Source organism: Cetorhinus maximus, chromosome 32 (genome assembly GCF_964194155.1).
Source record: "Cetorhinus maximus chromosome 32, sCetMax3.hap1.1, whole genome shotgun sequence".
In the NCBI taxonomy this organism is placed as follows: domain Eukaryota; kingdom Metazoa; phylum Chordata; class Chondrichthyes; order Lamniformes; family Cetorhinidae; genus Cetorhinus; species Cetorhinus maximus.
Window position 1 is genome coordinate 18,545,681 of NC_135910.1, and position 21,150 is coordinate 18,566,830.

A 21,150-nucleotide genomic window follows, 5' to 3' on the forward strand; every position below is an offset into this window, starting at 1 on the left:
GCAGTTAACTGTCAGTCACCATGACTGGTGCATTCTCCATGGCAATGCCTCTACCAATCAGGGTCCACATGCCAATCAACCAGCACTCTCTTCATACTGTATAAATTGTTGTTTTCCCCTTACATTGGTATTCTTGCGGTGTCCTGATGAGTGCAAGATGAAAAGCTTCAACATGTCTTTTCTGCAATACTCAAGTTCTGTTCTATCAAATGACCATGTATCTACTGGATTATTGTAAAAAAAAAAAGACGTCTGGTTTACCAGCATCCCTTAAGGAAAGAAAGCTGCTGTCTTTACTGACCTGGCCTATATTTGACTGCAGACAAAGCAATGCCCTCTGAAATGGGTCCAGTTGTACCAAATCTGTACTAAAAAGCCAGTGAGTGTATGGTAGCGGTTCATAAAGGCAGCTCACCAGCATCTCTCAAGGACAGTTGGGGATGGGCAGTGAGTGCTAGCCTTGCCAGCAGTGCCCACATCCTGCGAATGAATATTTTTTTAAATGCATATATGAGTATATATTATATATAGAGAGAAAGGATGATATCAGTAGGTTTTCTTTTATCAACTCGAACCATTATAATAGGCTATTTCTAAGTAATGTGACAAAATATTATTTTGTAATTCTAACTTTAGGTGACTGATAATGGAATTGAGAAAATGGAGCATGGTGGATTGTTCTTTCAGTACCTGGAGGATAAACTCAGTGCTCTTCTGCTCAAGAAGCCATTAGAGGAAAGTGTGACGATGCCTCTAGTGATTCCAGTCTCTGTACCTGTGAAATCTACTGGACCCAAGAAAGATGGCAAAACAGGGAAATCTGAAAATTCACCGGTTACACCAAGGAAGTCGGTCACAACAAGGCTGACTGATTTAGTAGTGTCCTCAAATGACAGCTCTGCCCAGGTGAGAATGGTCTTGTAAAGTTTAACTATTCCGGTGTAGTCATCACGCAAACGGATTTGAGCGTCAACCCCAGCAGCATGTAACTGAAGTGAAAACAGAAGTAGCTGGAAACGAGCAGAGAGTCAGGCACTTGAAATAGGAAAATAGGACTATATTTCAGAAGGGATCTTTATTAGATCCAGTGAGGGAGGTTTTGGTTTGGTTTCAGATTTCCAGCATTTGTGGCTTTTCTTACCTCTGAGTGACTTGGGACTGTATGTATGAACAGTGTTGCATTCACTATAATAGCCACAGCCGCTTTTCTCTTATGAGTCAGCACATTATGTTATAAGGGATTAATATTTCTATGGTGACATCACACAGCATAAGACAGCACCTCCCAACAGTGCAGCACTCCCTCAGTGTTGCACTAAAATGTATATTACTTTGGAGATTTATAGTTTGAAATGTGTGTTACTTTTGAGATTTATATGTTGTAGGTCACGGAAACTGGCAAACAAGCAAACGTAAATTGTAGAGGCCACTCCAAAAAGCAACGAAGGAAGCGATCTCGTCCAGAACCCCTATTTATCCCAACTCCAGCATCAAATCAAACTGGGGTGCTGCCAGGGATGGTGCTGTACCAGAGCCATATGCGTTCCCCCGTTTGCTTAGCTGATCATCTTCTAGAGAAAAATTTTCAACCTCCGCCATACACGCCTCCACCGATGTTAAGTCCCATCCGTCATGGCTCAGGGCTTTACTTTAACAGGATCTGTTCTTTGCCAGGGAGCAAGGGACCGCACAATACATACGCTCCTAAAGGAATCCTGGGCAGCGTTATAGGTAAACTGTTTTTTAATGCTTTACTAATATTTGTCTTTACAACATTTTTGCTGCTATGTAGTACTTAAGATTTTTGTGTAAAATTAATCTATACAATTTTAATGCAGTTGTTAATTCATTTAAAATGAGTGAAGATCATGTTAAAAGGTTTAACGACCAAATTAAAATAAGGCATAACGGATTATTTGAATATGTAAAGCAGTATCCCGTTAAAGGAAGTTAAATCGTTGGGTGGTTGTTACCGAAGTCTCACCAGATAATCTGTAAAACCATTTAGAAAAAAACAGTAGTTCAAAATAATGTCCATGCACATTTACGCTTTTTAAAGTGTATTTTAGAAATGTCTGAGATATCAGTATTGAGGAATAGAACGCTTCCATTTTAGGTAACCACTGTCAGATTTAAGCATTTCAGGTTAAATTTGGCACAGGTTAAATACAGGGTATAGTGCCCTCTATGTTACCTCACAATTCCTATTGTAGTATCCTAATATCCTAACGTAAAACTGTCACAGGTCAACATTAAATTGGCTGTTTCACTCCAAGAGGCTACATGATGGCTGATGTGGGAAATTTATTAGTATTGCGTTGGTGACAGTTGGGGGGCATCTAATGCGATCAAGGCTAAGGCACTTTTGGGGCAAGATGGAGAGAATTTTACTTTGCATCCATTAAATCTGACCTCCAGGAGCTTGATTCTGATGCAGGGTGGCTAAAGTGGAAATATGTACCATTCACCAGTGCTAATATCCATCAACCGAAGAAAACAAGTCATGGAGACTATGTGGAGCTTCTATTAATAGCGAGTGGGACCTGGATGTGGAAGTCCAGCCCCCACTTCCTTCATGAAATTTTTGCGGTAGGGGAAAGGGGGCGGGGCAGGCTTCACGCATGAGGGAAACTCGATCTCAGCAGGGCCACTTGAGCTCAGTGCTGAGTTCAAAGCACCCCATTTTTGCTGCTGCAAAGGACTTAACTTGCAGTGTGGGATTCACATATTTATGGAGTAGATGTAAAGGCTCTTGATGGAGAAGATCTGTATGATGTAAAGTTATTAAGGTGTCAGTGAGAGTTAAATAAAAAACTGTTCTAGCAGTTTCACGAGTCAATGTTGACATTTCCCTAAGGGATCTTTATAAATGCTTGGTTAACTTCCAAAAGCTACAATTATCTCAACAGGGGATTCTGAGCTCACAGTTAGATTGGCAGATAAAGAGGCTATTAAAGGATTAGCTGTCTTTGATGTGGGGTATGAATAGAAGTTTGTTTTTAGAAGAGATTAAGCACTTAACTTGAAAAAAAATGTTCGGGCTATTATGTATGGGATTTTTAAAATTTCAAGTGTGTATAGTGAAATCTATATTAGATTTTCAGAGCTTCATTTAATCTCCACATGGCTCCTGAGGTCTGCCCAGAATGGATACTGGGTGAGTTGACTTAAGTTGGTATGGGGTATAAGGAGCCTTGGGGGTTGTGTAGGGGGCATGTTGGCATGGGGGTATAATGAGTCTTTGAGGGGGGTGGGGGGCGATGCTAGAAGGCCTAAAATATTATAACACAACCGGGACATCCAAGTACCAGAAAACTCAGGCAAACTTTCAAACCAACCAGCCTTGGCATTTGCCTGTTCCTGTGGCCACCTATTCTCTATCTGGGATCAGTGGCCTGACTCTATCGCACATCTGTCCCCTGAGTGAAGATTGTGACATTCGGGGGCCTTTTTTCTTGGTTGGTGGGGCAAGCTGGGAAATTTCCCAACTCAAGCTATCTGCCTCTGTAGCAAAAATTCAGGCCCATAACTTGAGACACATTGTGAATATCAGGAACGAGTGTGCACTGGCCTGATATATTTTTTGTGTTGGACTAAGTTTTGTTTTATTCTTTATAAAATTCTGTCCTTTCCAGATGGTGTAGATGGAATTTGTGGCATCTCTGTGGTTAAAGATGACTCCATAGTTTCCATAGAACCGTAAGTTATTTATTAAATTTCAGTCCACTATATCAGCATTTATTGTCCAGAAGATAGAACAAAAACCCTTTTAATTTGTTCCTTTGGAGTGAGGACAATTTTTGCATTATGTTAAGAGTCAACATTAGTAGGAATGTTGTAAAACATTGGTTTCCTTCTGCTGATTACAGTACGTTGAGCTTTGCTGGAAAATGTGCTCATGTGGATGATGAGTAAGGGAGTGGGGGAGATCAAGTGCAGGTGTGATTTCCTCCCACCCACCTGCCAGCTGAGTAGATCGCTAACGTGCATTATCCTTGTATACACGCCTAATTAGCAAATTATTTTCTACATTTATGGAATGTGGGCATCACTGGGAATGTCAGCTTTTATTGTTTGTCCCCAATTGTCCTTGAGAAGGTGGTGCTAAGTCATCAGGCTAGGACTTAAATGAAAACAAAAATACCTGGAAAAACTCAGCAGGTCTGGCAGCATCTGTGGAGAGGAGCACAGTTAACGTTTCGAGTCCGCATGACTCTGCAACAGAACTAAGGAAAAATAGAAAAGGGGTGAAATATAAGCTGGTTTGGGGCGGGGGGGGCGGTGGGACAAGAAGAGCTGGATAGAGGGCCAGTGAAAAGTGGAGGTAACCAAAAGATGTCACAGACAAAAGGACAAAGAGGTGTTGAAGGTGGTGATATTATCTAAAGGAATGTGCTTATTAAGGGTAGAAAGCAGGACGAGCAAGGTACAGATAGCCCTAGTGGGGGTGGGGTGGGGTGAAGGAATCGAAAAAGGCTAAAAGGTAGAGATAAAACAATGGATGGAAATACATTTAAAAATAATGGAAATAGGTGGGAAAAGAAAAATCTACATAAATTATTGGAAAAAATAAAAAGGGGGGAAAATTGGAAAGGGGGTGAGGATGGAGCAAAAGGGTTCATGATCTAAAATTGTTGAACTCAATATTCAGTCCGGAAGGCTGTAAAGTGCCTAGTCGGAAGATGAGGTGCTGTTCCTCCAGTTTGCGTTGAGCTTCACTGGAACATTGCAGCAGGCCAAGGACGGACATGTGGGCATGAGAGCAGGGTGGAGTGTTGAAATAGCAAGCGACAGGGAGGTCTGGGTAATGCTTGCGGACAGACCGAAGGTGTTCTGCAAAGCGGTCACCCAGTCTGCATTTGGTGTCTCCAATGTGGAAGAAACCGCATTGGGAGCAACGAATGCAGTAGACTAAGTTGAGGGAAGTGCAAGTGGAATGCTGCTTCACTTGAAATGAGTGTTTGGGCCCTTGGACGGTGAGGAGAGGGGAAGTGAAGGGGCAGGTGTTGTATCTTCTGCGGTTGCATGGGAAGGTGCCGTGGGAGGGGGTTGAGGTGTAGGGGGTGATGGAGGAGTAGACCTGGGTGTCACGGAGGGAACGATCTCTACGGAATGCCGCTGGGGGGGTGAAGGGAAGATGTGTTTGGTGGTGGCATCATGCTGGAGTTGGCGGAAATGGCAGAGGATGATCCTTTGAATGCGGAGGCTGGTGGGGTGATAAGTGAGGACAAGGGGGACCCTATCATGTTTCTGGGAGGGAGAAGGAGGTGTGAGGGCGGATGCATGATGTAGTTTAAAAATTAGAGCCAGACCTTTCAGGAGTGAAGTTAGGAAATGCTTCTACAGACAGAGTAGTTAAAGTTTGGCATTCTCTTCTGCAAATGGCAACTGATGCTGGATCAGTTGTTAATTTTAAATCTGGCATTGTAAGATTTTTGTTAACCAAAGGTATTAAGGGATAAAGGGCAAAACCGATTATATGAAGACAGTATGCAGACCAGCCGTGATCTCATTGAATAGCAGAACTGGCTTGAGGGGCCAAATGGCCTTCTCCTGTTCCTAGAACAGTTAGGTAGCTTGCAAGTCCATTTCAGAGGGTCAACCACAATGCTGTGGTCTGGAATCACATTTAGGCCAGAGCAGATAAGGATAACAGATTTTCTTCCCAGTAGACATTAGTGGTGGATTTTTATGACCATCCAATTGTTTCATACTAACTTTTTCATTACAGATTTATTAACTGAATTTAAATTCCTCAGCAGCTGTGGTGGGAATTGAACTTGTTTCACCAGATCATTAGTCCAGGCTTCTGGATTACTAGTCCAATAACATAGCCACTATGCTACCATACCCCTTAATTGATGATAGAGGAAAACAAAATACTGGTTTCCTAAACTTAGTAACATGTTCTGCGGATATTTTCTTCCTTTGGTGTCTCCTCACAGGCAAGCCAATTGAGATTAGGATCTTTGTGTATGAAGAATTCCGGGTTCTCCATTCTCAGAAAATGGGCATTTCAATCTCCTGTGTTCCCGCATATTTGTCATAACTCCTGTGTAACTCACTTTAGGCACATTAACATTGGGACACGGTTCCAGGCAGAGATTCCGCTACTGCAAGACAAGTCGTTGGTTGATGATAGTGTTCACCAAGCAGATCTAGTATGGAAACCATGGGAGGACATTGAAACCAATAAAGTCACTCAGGCGAGAGGTGAGTTTGCCTATAGGATTGTTCTTTTGGAAATTGGTTGTCTCAGTTGGCACAAATAGAGATAAATTATTTAGATTTAATCGCCTTTACAGAGACACGGGGTGGAATTTTAAAACCCCTCCCATTGCGGACTTTTGAACAGTTCACCACATTTTCCGACCCCGCGCTCCACTGCGACAGAGGTGTAAAATTCCATCCATGGTCACAAGGTAATGGATGGGAAATAAATATTCCAGGGAACACAATATTTAGGAAAAACAGACAGAATGGCAAAGGAGGAGGGGTAGCCCTGATAGTAAAGGATGAAAAGGACATTAATGAGAAAGTATCTGGCTTCAGAAGATCATGAAGTAAAATCAGTATGGGTGAAAGTTAGGAATAGCAAGAGTCAGAAAACACCAGTGGGAATAGTTTATAGGCCCCCTGACAGTAGTTATACCATTGGGAGAGCATTAAACAAGAAATGATTAGAGCTTGTAACAAAGGAAATGTAATGACTGTGGAGGACTTTAATCTTCATATAGACTGGGACAATCAAATTAGCAAGAGTGGGCTAGAAGATGAGTTCGTGACAGTTTCTTGGAGTGATATGTTGTGAAACCGACTAGGGATAAAGTTATCTTGGATCTAGTATTGTGTAATGAAGCAGGGTTAATTAGTAATGTCATAGTAAAAGATCCACTGGGAAATAGTGATCATAACACCATTGAATTCATGTTAAGTTTGAAAGTGACATTCTCCAATAGCAAACAAAAACCTTAAACTTAAAAAAATTGTCAATTACATAGGTATGAGGGGAGTACTGGCTAAGGTTAATTGGGTAAATAGACTAACAGGCAAGGGGGTGAATGAACAGTGGGAAACATTTTAAGAAACAATTCAAAATCTTCGACGAAAATACATTCCATTGAAAAACAAAAACTCAGCAAGAAAGACCCATCCGTGGCTCACTCAGGAAGTTACGGCTAGTATTAGGTTAAGAGAAGAGGCTTACAATGTTGCCAAAAACAGTAGCAAGTTTGAGGATTGGGAGTGTTTTAGAAACCAGCAGAGACACACCAAAAGGTTGATTAAAAAAGGAAAAAATAGAATGAGAGTAAACTAGCCAGGAATATAAACAGATTGTAAGAGAAGGAAGAGAGTAGCTAAAGTAAACATTGGTCCCTTAAAAACAGAGATAGGAGAAAGTATCATGAGGAAGTAGCAGAGGCATTGAACAAATATTTTACGTCTGTCTTCACAGTAGAAGACACAAGTTCCAGAAATATACGGTAACCTAGGGACTAAAAAGAGTGAGGAAATTAATAGCGGCAGAGCAAAACTGGAGGGACTGAAATATGCCAAAGCCCTGGGATCTGATGTAACTAGATTACTTGATGCAAATATGAAAACTCTTCCTATCCTGTAATGCTCCAGTTCAGAGAGTTTTGATTTCTGATCATGAACTGCTATAAATTATTCTTTTGCAAATAAGTGTGCATTTAAAGAAGCTCTAATAGCTCACATGATTTAACAAACTGAAAATTGGTTTATTTATGTTGAGGGAGATCTTAGTGAAATTTTCTTGTAATTTGTAATCTTTGGGAGAAATTTCCATCATCTAATCATAATGAATAATAGAACTATGTTATTAAGAAATCTTGCTCCTGTTAGCTTTTCCCCCCATTATTTTTTACCTGTCTGGTTTACGACTGGAAGTCTTGTTTTTGAGTGGCTCCAAAGGTCTTTTTTTTTTACAACAGATTTTCATTTTCCTCACCTGTTTCTGGATCTGTGGTATTTTCTTGAAATCATGCCTTTTTTGTACTAATTTCCATACAAAGGTAATCAGCCTTTGGATGAGGTATAGCATCAATTCTTGCTATGGGTCATTATTCAGTAGAGGGCGTATATACATCGGTGGATGTTGGAATTGGCACCGTTGATAGAAAATTGGAGTATTTCGGAGGTTGGAGAGCGAGGAAACAACAGACCATGCTACTGCATTTTACTGCTTAAAAAGTAGTTCCTTACGGTGACTATTTTCTGTAACTTACTTTTCTGCAGTGACGGACCTGCTGAACTTAGCTTGTTCAAGTGTGCTGCCTGGAGGAGGTACTAATCTGGAACTAGCTCTGCATTGCCTGCATGACACTCAAGGAGACATTTTGGTAACTGGTTATGTTTTTTTTTGAAAGAGCATAGTGCTTGTTCTGAACTTTCATAATTGGAGTTTCGTTGCATTTCTTACTCTGCATTAGCTACACTGAGCACCATTTACCGCTACCCTCTGTCTTAAATGCGCAACCCCTTATTTTTAAACAGTGACCTAGAGTCTTCGACAAGAGGAAACATCTTCTCCACATTATACCCCATTTGCCAGATCTTTGCCCACTCACTTAACCTATCTATGTCACTTTGTAGCTTCCTTATGTCCTCTTCACAATTTACTTTCCTACCTATCTTTGTGTCATCAGCAAATTTAGCAATCATTCCTCAGTCCCTTCATCCAAGTAATTTATATAATTGTAAAACATTGAGGCCCCAGCACTGATCCCTGTGACACACCACTTGTTATATCCTGCCAACCAGAAAAAGACCCATTTATGCTAACTCTCTGCTTCCTGTTATCTAACCAATCTTTTATCCATGCCAATATGTTACCCCCTACACCATGAGCATTTATTTTCTGCAGTAACCTTTGATGTGGCACGTTATCAAATGCCTTCTGGAAATCCAAGTACAGTATATCCACCAGTTCCCCTTTATCCACAACACGTGACTCCTTCAAAGAACTCCAATAAATTGGTTAAACATGATTTCCCTTTCACAAAACCATGTTGACTCTGTCTGATTGCCTTGAATTTTTTGAAGTGTCCTGCTATAACATCTTTAATAATAGCTTCTAACATGTTCCCAATAACAGATGTTAGGCTAACTAGACTTTAGTTTCCTGCTTTCTGTCTCCCTCCCTTTTTGAATAAAGGATTTATATTTGCTATTTTCCAATATAATGGAACCTTCCCAGAATCTAGAGAATTTTGGAAAATTAAAACCAGTGCATCAACTATCTCACTAACCACTCCTTTCAAGACCTTAGTGTGAAGTCCAACTGGACCTGGGGATAAAAACAAAAAGCTAAAAGCTACTGCGGATGCTGGAAATCCAAAACAAAATAAAAACAGAATTACCTGGAAAAACTCAGCAAGTCTGGCAGCATCGGCGGAGAAGAAATCAGTCAACGTTTCGAGCCCTCATGGCCCTTCAGCAGAACTGAAGCATAGTTTCAACAAGGGAGAAATATAAATTGGTTTAAGGTGGGTGGGGGGGAAGAGACACATTGAGGGTGTGGTGTGAGCAGATAATCAAAAGATGTCAGAGACAAAAGGGTCAAAGAGGTGTTGAAGGTGGCGGTCTTTGTCTGAGAAAAGTGCTAATTAAGAATGCAAGACAGGATATTCAAAGTACAGCTCTAGTGGGGGTGGGGTGGAAGGACTAAAGGTTTTAGTTTTAGATTTAAAAATAATGGAAATAGGTGGGGAAAGAAGAATCTATATAAATTATTGAAAAAAAAGGCGGGTGGGGGGGGAAAAGAAACGGGGTGGGGATGGGGGGAGGGGGGTTTAAGATCTAAAGTTGTTGAATTCAATATTCAGCCCAGAAGGCTGTAAAGTGCCTAGTCGGAAGATGAGGTGCTGTTCCTCCAGTTTGCGTTGGGCTTCACTGGAACAATGCAGCAAGCCAAGGACAGACATGTGTCAGTCCACAGCCCCAACAATTTGCTCAATACCACTTCCCTGGTGATTGTAATTTTCCTGAGTTCCTCCCTCCCTTCCCTCCCTTCCATTCCCTGATTTACAGCTATCTCTGGGATGTTACTTGTGTCCACTAGTGAAGACTGAAGCAAAATACCTGTTTAATTCATCCGCTAATTCCTTACTTTCCATTATCAATTCCCCAGATGCATTCTCTATAGGACCAACGGTCACTTTATTAACTCTTTTCTTATTTAAATATCTATAGAAACTCTTATCTTTATATTGTCTTTATATTACTAGCTAGTTTTCTCTCATACTCTAATTTTTCCCTCCCGATTAATCTTTTTGTCATTATTTGCTGTTCTTTATATTTTTTCCAATCTTCTGACCTGCCACCTGTCTTTGCGTAATTATATGCTTTTTCTTTAAGTTTGATACTGACTTTTTTAGTTAACCATGGATGGTGGGCTGTATCCTTGGAACTTTTCTTTCTCATTGAAATGAGGCCCGATGGAGATTTGAGGTTGAGTGTGAGAGAGTGAGTGGTGATGTCCCTTGAGCTGGCAGTGAGTGAGATGCCAGTGAAATGTGTGTTGACCTTGTCAGTGTGACTTTAGAGTGATGAGATGATTGCTTAACCCTGGTGGCATGGATGAGATCTATCATCCTTTTTCTGCACTGGATGGCCAACCTCTTCTGTGCAGCATTGGCACTGACCACCACTGCCACCGCCTCCCAAGCTGTAGGAGAGATTTCTGGACTTCCTGTGGCCAGAGCAGAGGTGGAGGACATCACGGCGGGCCTCCAAAAGGCATTCCAGTGACTGGTCATTGAATCTTCCTGGCTTTCAGGGCCATGTCTTCACTGGAGCAGTCCTGAGCTGCAAGCATTGAGAACTGTGCGCGCGTAGCTACAGTTTAGATATGGCACCTGGAATGAGGAAACTGACGTCTCGGCGTGGTGAGTGATTCAGAGGTTGCTCGCCAGTGAGACAGCATGTTTCCTGTGGCTGCATAATTAATAAGGCGGGAAGCGGACGATATGGCGCAAAATCTACCATTGCGACCGGCGGGTAAAACTACTTTTTTTCCGCCCGCTACCGCACTTTGTGCAAATCTGGGACGATTCTGCCCAGAGTGTAATTAAAAAATACTTTCTTATAAGCACACTAATAGTATGAAATCAGTAAAGATAGAGGAAGGGCAACTAAGAGTTAAGAGGTTTGAAACAAGTATGTGTTAGGGAAAATAAATCTAGGTGGGTGCATTGGAATTAGACACAAATGTTATATGTTTATATTCTGTTGCTTGTGCCCTGGCAACACTGGGTATAAGGGATGCCTCTCTCTCCCTGTAGTGCTCCCCTGACTCCACAATAGTCACAACCCCCACCACCCCGTTGTCCCCTTCTGGCTTTGTTTTCTTGGTTGGGGTGTGTACAATTTGCACAACACTTGAGTTGGGACTGAAAACTGGTCTAGACTAATTCCTACCTCAGTTTGCTTAAAATGGCAAGTCATAACTCCTATCCCTGTAAATAAAGCCCCTGCTTCAAGTGTTGCACAGCAAAATGTGTGGATTTGGAAGAATTCAGTTGCATTTAGTAATTACAGCATGGAGATAGCACTTACTGTAAAAACGCTTTAGATATTTATATTAAATTTCTTCGTCTGATATTTAAGATGCATTAAGCTTCTCAAAGTAGCTTGAGAACAATTTGATTCAGATGTTAATACAGTACAACAGTTTCCAGATTTGTCTTACTTCCAGCTCTTTTTTTTTTGTTTTTCTAGGCTGCCCTGGATATGTTACTAATGAAAGGTGTGAGGCGAGACCCTTGTCACCCCCTGGGAGATTACCACTACACTGGTAAGAACAAAGCCACTTACATAGAAGATAGATTGAACATTCAGGTGGTTTAGTGGGTACAGCATTGAGCTCACAGCCATGGGGTCACACCATTAACTAGTATCTAAACCACCCTGATCTTATTGGGCACGTTTAGTTTGCAGTCAGTTATAGTGCTGGATGGTAAGGGAAAGCCCTAAAACTTTGGCTTCAAAATGTCTGTGTCAATTAATAAATTAGATCAGTACCTGTCAGGAGGGGATGAATATGTAAAACTATCAGCCGGTCTTTTTGAACTGCTTGAGATAAGGAAGAGAGTCCACGCGTGGGTAGGAGAGTGAGAAATAAACATTCTTATGTTCAGCACCACACCTCACCCCGCTCCTCCCTTACCTGTCTTCTCCATGTTGGAGTATGATTCACAGGCACCATCTAGTATCTCACCTGAATGGTCATCCTTCATGCCTGTGCCTACTTGGTGTCAGCAGGCTGTTCAGCAATGATGGTCAAGGGGCTGAGTTCAATCCTGTCCTCATTCGACATCCACATACACCTGTACTTTGCAGCTTGATAGCCAGAAGCTAGCTGATTTTTGTTTTCTCCCTCCCTTCAGCACAAATCAAGCATCAAACCTGCTGTTTACGGCTGGTTAATTTGCCACTGAGCGCTGAACTAACTGAGCAGGATTTTCCGGTTGTCGGGTGGGCCTGGGAGCAGCTGGGAAACGGCCTGCAGCCCATGGCTGCAAATTCACGTGAGAGGCGCGCTGAGAAGCTCAGTGGGGGCGGGAGGAGGGCGAGCGCAAAAGTCTGCGCATGTGCGGGGAGCGCATACTGAAAGCTCCCTGAAGGCAAGGGAGCTGAAGAATTTTAAAATCAAGAACAAAGATTTTGAAAACTGAAAAAAATGTCCCCACATAGGACTCACTCACAGGAACAGAAATGTAATAAAAATTCTGCCCCAAAATTTTTATTTTTAAAAAATTTAATTGCAGAAACCTCATGCTGCCCGTGGATGAGGTTTCCTAAAAAATGCAAAGACCGCCTGCCCGATTCGCCCGCTCGCCAACCGTAATGTTGGATGGGCAGCAAAAAAAAAGTTAATTGATTAATGGCATAATAGGCGCCTTAATCGCCAGCAGGCGCGCTGCCGACTCTTGTGCGTGCCCACCGACCAAAATATCGCGTGCTATTTCACACTCGGGCACACCCGCACACCGAGCGGAAAATCCTGCCCTCTTCTGTATAGGAGAGGAAAAGAATGGGAAGTAAATAAGGTATTATGTGGTAGCAAGGCAGTAGCATCCTGTTTTATTTTAGGGAGGAGAACGTTTCAATCTGAACAGCCCTCCGCTCCCCCTCATTTTTTCTAAGCAGTTTTCTTCTCTCCTCATTTGAAATGTCACTTTGTGATTCACTATTTCCTGGTCAAAGTGGCAAACAGACAGTTCGTTCCCCAATTATTGCTAATGCCACTGTGCTGGAGTTCCATTGCGCTGCCAATCCATATCACTGTGTGCTGGAGCTAGAGTATCTGACCAATATTTATCCCTCAATCAACACAAAAACAGATGATCTGGCCATTAGCACATAGCTGTTTTTGGGAGCTTGCCGTGTGCATACTGGCTGCTGCGTTTCCTACAACAGTGACCACACTTTAATAGCTGTAACGTAATTTAAGACATCCTACATTCATAAAAGGCACTATAGAAATGCAAGTCTTTCTATCACTCCATGTCACTGTGTGCTGGTGCTCCATTCATCTACCACTCTATGGCACCTTGTGCAGGAGCTCCATTGTCCTGTCAGTCCATGGTGATGTGGTGCTCCATTGTCCTGTCAGTCCATGGTGATGCGCTGGAGCCCCATTGTCCTGTCAGTCCATGGTGATGCGCTGGAGCCCCATTGTCCTGTCAGTCCATGGTGATGTGCTGGAGCTCCACTGTCCTGTCAGTCCATGGTGATGCGCTGGAGCTCCATTGTCCTGTCAGTCCATGGTGATGTGCTGGAGCCCCATTGTCCTGTCAGTCCATGGTGATGTGCAGGAGCTCCATTGTCCTGTCAGTCCATGGTGATGTGCTGGAGCTCCATTGTCCTGTCAGTCCATGGTGATGCGCTGGAGCTCCATTGTCCTGTCAGTCCATGGTGATGTGCTGGAGCCCCATTGTCCTGTCAGTCCATGGTGATGTGCTGGAGCCCCATTGTCCTGTCAGTCCATGGTGATGTGCTGGAGCCCCATTGTCCTGTCAGTCCATGGTGATGTGCTGGAGCTCCATTGTCCTGTCAGTCCATGGTGATGTGCTGGAGATCCATTGTCCTGTCAGTCCATGGTGATGTGCTGGAGCTCCATTGTCCTGTCAGTCCATGGTGATGTGCTGGAGCTCTATTCTCCTGTCAGTCCATAGAAATGTGCTGAAGCTCCATTGTCCTGTCAGTCCATGGTGATGTGGAGCTCCATTGTCCTGTCAAGTCCATAGAAATGTGCTGAAGCTCCATTGTCCTGTCAGTCCATGATGATGTGCTGGAGCCCCATTGTCCTGTCAGTCCATGGTGATGTACTGGAGCTCCATTGTCCTGTCAGTCCATGGTGATGTGCTGGAGCTCCATTGTCCTGTCAGTCCATGGTGATGTGCTGGAACCCCATTGTTCTGTTAGTCCATAGAAATGTGCTGGAGCCCCATTGTCCTGTCAGTCCATGGTGATGTGCTGGAGCTCCATTGTCCTGTCAGTCCATGGTGATGTGCTGGAGCTCCATTGTCCTGTCAGTCCATGGTGATGTGCAGGAGCTCCATTGTCCTGTCAGTCCATGGTGATGTGCTGGAGCTCCATTGTCCTGTCAGTCCATGGTGATGTGCTGGAGCCCCATTGTCCTGTCAGTCCATGGTGATGTGCTGGAGCCCCATTGTCCTGTCAGTCCATGGTGACGTCCTGTCAGTCCATGGTGATGTGCTGGAGCTCCATTGTCCTGTCAGTCCATGGTGATGTGCTGGAGCTCCATTCTCCTGTCAGTCCATAGAAATGTGCTAAAGCTCCATTGTCCTGTCAGTCCATAGAAATGTGCTGGAGTTCCATTGTCCTGTCAGTCCATGGTGATGTGCTGGTGCCCCATTGTCCTGTTAGTCCATGGTGATGTGCTGGAGCCCCATTGTCCTGTCAGTCCATGGTAATGTGCTGGAGCCCCATTGTCCTGTCAGTCCATGGTGATGTGCTGGAGCTCCATTGTCCTGTCAGTCCATGGCGATGTGGAGCTCCATTGTACTTTGGTAATGTATGGCAGGCATCACGAAATGAATGAACCCGGAGACCATACACTTTTTTTTTATCAGGCAGGGTGAGTGGGACAGCTTACTTCTGTCCATTCCTTAAGGCAATCTTTGTCTCATTTCTAAGGGTGATATAGTTTGGTACTAATGTCATTAATAATACCCAATCTGTTACAATGATGATATATATGTATGCCATAAATAAACAGCTAAAAATGAAAAGATGACTTTCAGAAAATTACATGAATAACAGAGGTTAGTCAGCATCTGAACGAGACTCTTAATTGAACACTTCCTCAGAATGATGAAGAATCTTACTAAAATTTAATGACTTCTTGCCTTTCATATGCCAACTGGCTTGTAGTGTAGTTCCAGAACTTTCTGTCCCCTTTCCAGACTTTGGACATTAGCAGTTTTTCATTTTATCTACATTTTGAATTCTTCAATATGTATCTTTTGAATTTAGGTACTGAGAAGTGGACTACTGCAGAGAAAAAGATGTTCAATAAAGCAATTTGCTTTCACAACAAGGATTTCTTTCTCATGCAGAAGATGGTAAGAGATAATCAAATAGCAAAGCCAGTGTATAAAAGGCAGTTAAATGCACAATTCTTCAACATGTCAAAATTGACTCTATATACAATATTGAATTTTTTGGGAGCAATTCCCACCTTCACTGTGGGCAGTAAACTGACAGAGCAGGGTACCTGTCTGTTGTGGAAGCCGCCCATTTTACTTTCCCCACACTGTCAACCTCCTAGTTTCCTAGGTTACACTGCTATCTTAATCTCAGTTCCTACTGAAAATTAGAGTCCTGTCCAAAGAAATTTCGATCTTTACAGTTCATAAATGGAGAGGGAGCTTTCATCCTATTGATCTTAATGAAACTCCAGGTCTCAGAAGAGAGAATCCCATTCTCACTGCATTCCATCGCATTGCCCAGCTCCTGGAAACATTTATCAGCCGGCACAAACACTGACACCTTATTACTGGTGTGTGATCTATTTATTGTTATATCGCACCATGGAATTGTAAGAGTTTAATGGCAGATGACGCAGTTAAAACAGCATATTTTGGTTAGCAGCCTGAAGTGGTATCATTGTAAAGTGCAATATTATTCTACCTATAAATGTTTTAAACCATACACCTGGGACACCCTTGGAAAAACAATCACATTATAGTTTAATCAAGTAATTCGGGCATTATAAAGTTCTATTTCTACAATTTTGGATTGTTGGTTCACTGTTAGAATTCCCTGCAGTACTCCAGTTTGCTGCTACCACCCAGTGATAAAAGAAAAAGACTGCTGCTGTTAGGATTTTAACTGAAACTGCAAGATGACCTTTAGCCAGTCAACATCCAAATAATTACTTCACATTTGTGGAACTTGGGTTTGAGTCCAATGCACAGAATGAAAGTGTCTGCACGAAAAACATTTGGATGAAGAAAGCCTTTCAGCTCATCCTTCTAACACAAACACCTTCCTATTCCAAGATGTAACTATTCCTTAAATAAATCTTTCCTCCTGGTCTACTAGCTTGAATGAAACGAGTTGGGGACAGTCCCAGTCCCCTTCCTGTGAGCTCACAGCATACAGTACTATTTTCCACAAAGAGACCATTGCAAGGGCTGATGTCAGTGGAACTATTAGAGGCTGCTGTTTTTACAACAGAGATAGCTTAATTCTACATCTAAAGGTTTAAAACTGGGAATTTCTAGTTGGGACAGACTCACAGTGAATATCAGGACAGAATGGCTGGTGAATGTAGGACAGATAAGCCATTGAGGCACCATTACAGAATATTGTTCTTAAAAATTGTGTAATGAAAAGCCACCAGGCCAGAAATCAGACTGTCCAGTTTAAAATCCTGTATGTGTCCACGCTAATGATACCAGGAAGTGCAAGAACATCCCGCAACCTACTGAACTCAAAACATGTTTCTTTAAAGAGTAAAATATAGGAATGATTTAAAATTGAATAGGAGGCGGCGGCAGACTTGCTATAGATTATAGGGCTGATTTTACAAATTACTGCTACCATTGGGAACCACACACTCTGTACATATTGAGAAATCGCAGGAGTTTTGGATCCAAAATATTGCACAAGTGCATTGCCCCAGGTGAGACTCCCCACTATTAGCACACACTTGGAAAATCATTCCTGATAGAAAAGGATTATTGCATTCATGGGACCTGCTGTTTTACAGATAAAACACAAGACTGTGGCACAGTGTGTCGAATATTACTACACCTGGAAGAAACAGCTAAAATTTGAGTGGAAAAGAACACACTTGCTTGAGGAAGAGGAGATAAAGCATGAGGCAGACAGTCCCGGTGATGGAAAAGAAATAAAAAAGCTGGTTAGAAATGCTGCTGATTATGCTTAGGCCAGTGAGGTGATATGCAGGCAAGTAAGGGGAACTCAAGCCCAGCGCAGGGGGAGCCTTGGTCTTTGTCCTTATCTGGCAGGTATGAGATTTTTGCTGCCTGTGTGGATGAGGGCAAACTCTGCAGGGTGAATAACAAACTGACCACGGCACTATGGTACAGGAGGCCACTGAAGTAGGGAAAGTGAAAAAGAATATGGTAGTGGGATAGTTTAGTGAGAGGGGATGGATACTGTTCACTAGTCACGACTAGAAGTTCTGAAGGTTATGTTGCCTGCCCAGTGTCAGGGTTTAGGACATCTTGACATGGCTGGAAAGGATTGGGGAGGATCCATTTGTCATGGTTCGTGTTGGCACATCAACATAGGGAAGGGCAGGCAAGTGACTACCAGGAACTAGGAGCTAAATTAAAGAACAGGACCTCAAGCATTTTAATCTCTGGATTACCCAAGCCACCTGTAAATTGGCACAGGGATATGATGATTAGTGAGGTAAATGGCTAAAGGAGTGGAGTAGGAAAAAGAAGTTTCCATTTCATGGAATACTGGCACAAGTAGTGGGACAAGGAGGAACTATACCATTTGGGCAGGCTCCACCTGAACTGGGCTGAGACTAGGGCCCTAGTCGCCTAGTTGAAAGGTTAAATAGGATGTCAGAAAGGCTTTGATCAAATTGATCAAAAGGGCGTTTGGAGGGGAGTGGGGCTCAATGGTAGTATAGATAATAGCTCAAAAACAAAAGAAAGGGAAGACAGTAGATTAATTGTCAGAAATTGAGCTTTAGACGCCACAGATATTGGGAAAAACCAAAAGATTTAAAGAAATTAAACAGGGGTAAAAGAATAAGCAAAGTGTCAGTAAAACATTAGAGCAGAAGGACAAGAAAGGTTGTGTGGCTCAAATAGGTGTTATTTATCCAAACCCATGGAGTATAAGGAACAAAATGAATGAATTGAGGACACAGATTCAATGTGGAGGGTATGACATGGTAGCCATTACTAAAGCATAGCTGTAAGACGATCAGGACTGGAAACTAAATTTTACCAGAAAACAGTAGAAGGGAGCAATAGTATTGAAGTGATTTCGTTCTAAATCACTAATGATATGAGAGGATATAGTGAGAGGTTAAGCAGACTATGGGAACTGCATGAATAGAATTGATAGAAAAGAATAAGACTGTAATGGGATTTGTTTATAGACCCCCTGTAGCAAGTGTGAAGTTGTAGGTTGTATAAGTACAGAGATTAGACAAGCATGTAACAAATGCTGAATAGTTTTACTGGGAGATTTTAACTTTCATATAGATTGGGACAAGCAGACTAGCACCTGTCAGAAAGGTAGTGAATTTGCTGATTGTGTCAGGGATAGATCTCAGCTTAGCGCCATTGACCTCTGGATCTTCAAGCCCTACACCAGAGTTTGAGTTTATAAATCAGGCTGAGACTCCAGTGCAGTATTGATGGAGTGCTGCATTGTCAGAGCTACTGTCCCTTGAATGAGATGCTAAACCTGGGATGTTTTTAAGAGGGCATTAGAAAAGGGAAGATGCACCATCAGTTGAGGCAGAGCATGGTGAAAATGTGGTTGGGACTACTACCTATGGAGGCAGTGCAAGCAAGTAATGTGAGACCATTAAGAGAGAATTGTTTTGTTTCTAGCGCTGACCAGGTGGACTGCAGCATTCTTTTCCTGCACTGTCCTATGCTTCTACATAAGAAAGAAGTTCTAGTAACAGCAATAGTAAATATCATTAGTTGTAATATTTTATCAGAAACAGTGGGTAAATAATTTCAACTCAGCTTTTTTCACCCCCCCCTCCAGTCGTTCTTAACCTCACAGGGTATGAGCATTCCTTCCCAGACAAGTGAGAGCCGAGAAAAACTAAAGAAGAAAATTACACGGGCTAAGCCGAGCCCTTCTCCATCAGTTCACTGTCAGACAGGAGTCCAGAACAAGAATGAGAAAAAATTTACCGTGGGAAATTTCCCATGTAAAGAATGCACAAAGTAGGTAGAGCTGTGAGTGGTGGGGTCTGGGTGAAAGTTGTGTGATACTGCAGTGTTTCTAACAGTTGTGATTTTCGTTTGATAGTACAGAACTTGAGTATTGCTGAAAGAGAGAGACTTTTTTGTCAAAACTTTTCATCATGCACTCATCAGGACAATTTGCAAGAAAATACCAATGTCAGGGGATGAAAAGTTTTGATAATAAGTCTTTCTTCAGCAATACTCAAGTTGTGATTTTCTGGTTAACTGCTATTAAGGTCCACAATTAAATAACTTGCGTTTATATAGGACCTTTCACCACCTAAAGTCATCCCAAAGCACTTTATAGTACTTTTAAGTGCTTTTGAAGTACAGTCACTGTTGAAATATAGTGAAATGGAGCACCCAAATTGTGCACAGCAAGCTCCCACAACTGTAACAGGATAATAGCAAAAAATTGCGGATGCTGGAAATCCAAAACAAAAACAAAAATACCTGTAAAAACTCAGCAGGTCTGACAGCATCTGTGGAGAGGAACACAGTTAACATTTCAAGTCCGTATGACTCTTCAACAGAACTAAGGTAAAATAGAAAAGAGGTGAAATATAAGCTGGTTTAAGGCGGTGGGACAGGTAGAGCCTTTTGTCTATGACATCTTTTGGCAATCTCCACCTATCACTGGCCCTCTATCCAGCTCTACCTGTCCCACCCCCCTTAAACCAGCTTATATTTCACCTCTTTTCTATTTTTCCTTAGTTCTGTTGAAGAGTCATACGGACTCGAAACGTTAACTGTGTTCCTCTCCGCAGATGCTCTCAGACCTGCTGAGTTTTTACAGGTATTTTTGTTTTTGTTTAGTAACAGGATAATGTTCCTCTACCATTCTTAGGTGAGTTTTGGGTTCCACTTCTGACTCCAAACCCAATGAGCAGCCTTCTCTTTAACCTTTGCTCAGGAAGGTTTATGACTTCACTCACTTCTCCACTCCCTCATGCTCTGTGAATCTTCCAGAGCCAGTTCCCACTTTATCTTCCTGTTGTGGTGAAACTGCAACAAGTACGAAAAGATAAACAGCTTGGTCCATCTAACCTGTTCCAAGACAGAAATCAACAACGACTTGCACTTGGATAGCACCTTTAACACAGTGAAACATTCCAAGGCACTTTACAGGGGAGTTATTGGACAAAAATCAGTTGTGACACAACTAATCATGGCTCCCAGGTTTCCCTCCCATCAGCACTCAATCTCTTGCAAGAGGATAAAACATATGAAGAACCCGAGGCTAAATAAGGTGGTGGGGGGGGGGTGGGGGGATTGGGTGTTCAGTTATTAACATGGCCCTGAACTCACCATCTCCCACAGCTAGAGAACATGGCCTTAAGGCATGAGGAGTTTCAGGTTGGAGATACTCACTCTGATAACCTCACCGTTTTAAAATAAAGGATTAGTTTTAGGGTTGTACATGGAATCAATTGGTGTTGGGGGAGATACATGGTGTGTGAAATTCTGAACTAGTTTTCCCCCTAAGCAGAGTGAATTGTGAAGAGTTAGTTGTACAACCGTTAGGGCACCGATGGTTCTTCACTGTCTGAAACCTTTCTGCTGCAGTTTTCAACCATGATCAACTCTTCAAAGCATTTTATTTTCAGAGCTGCATGTGGGTGTAAACCTTCATTCTCTGCGAAGGAGCACTTTTGAGTATTACAGTGTAAACAGCAAC

General features: G+C 42.4%; 1 protein-coding gene across 1 annotated transcript in view; it reads left to right on the top strand.

Annotated features, from left to right (window-relative positions):
* LOC144671307 (zinc finger protein 541-like) overlaps positions 1-21,150 on the top strand; it is a 43,599-nt gene that overhangs the window by 21,918 nt on the left and 531 nt on the right. Inside the window, exons 10-18 of the mRNA XM_078533118.1 lie at positions 637-906; positions 1,386-1,731; positions 3,636-3,699; positions 6,071-6,213; positions 8,260-8,363; positions 11,743-11,818; positions 15,526-15,614; positions 17,267-17,419; positions 19,267-19,451. Of these exons, the coding sequence (XP_078389244.1) occupies positions 637-906; positions 1,386-1,731; positions 3,636-3,699; positions 6,071-6,213; positions 8,260-8,363; positions 11,743-11,818; positions 15,526-15,614; positions 17,267-17,419; positions 19,267-19,451 (1,430 nt within the window). The remainder of the gene's footprint in view (positions 1-636; positions 907-1,385; positions 1,732-3,635; positions 3,700-6,070; positions 6,214-8,259; positions 8,364-11,742; positions 11,819-15,525; positions 15,615-17,266; positions 17,420-19,266; positions 19,452-21,150) is intronic.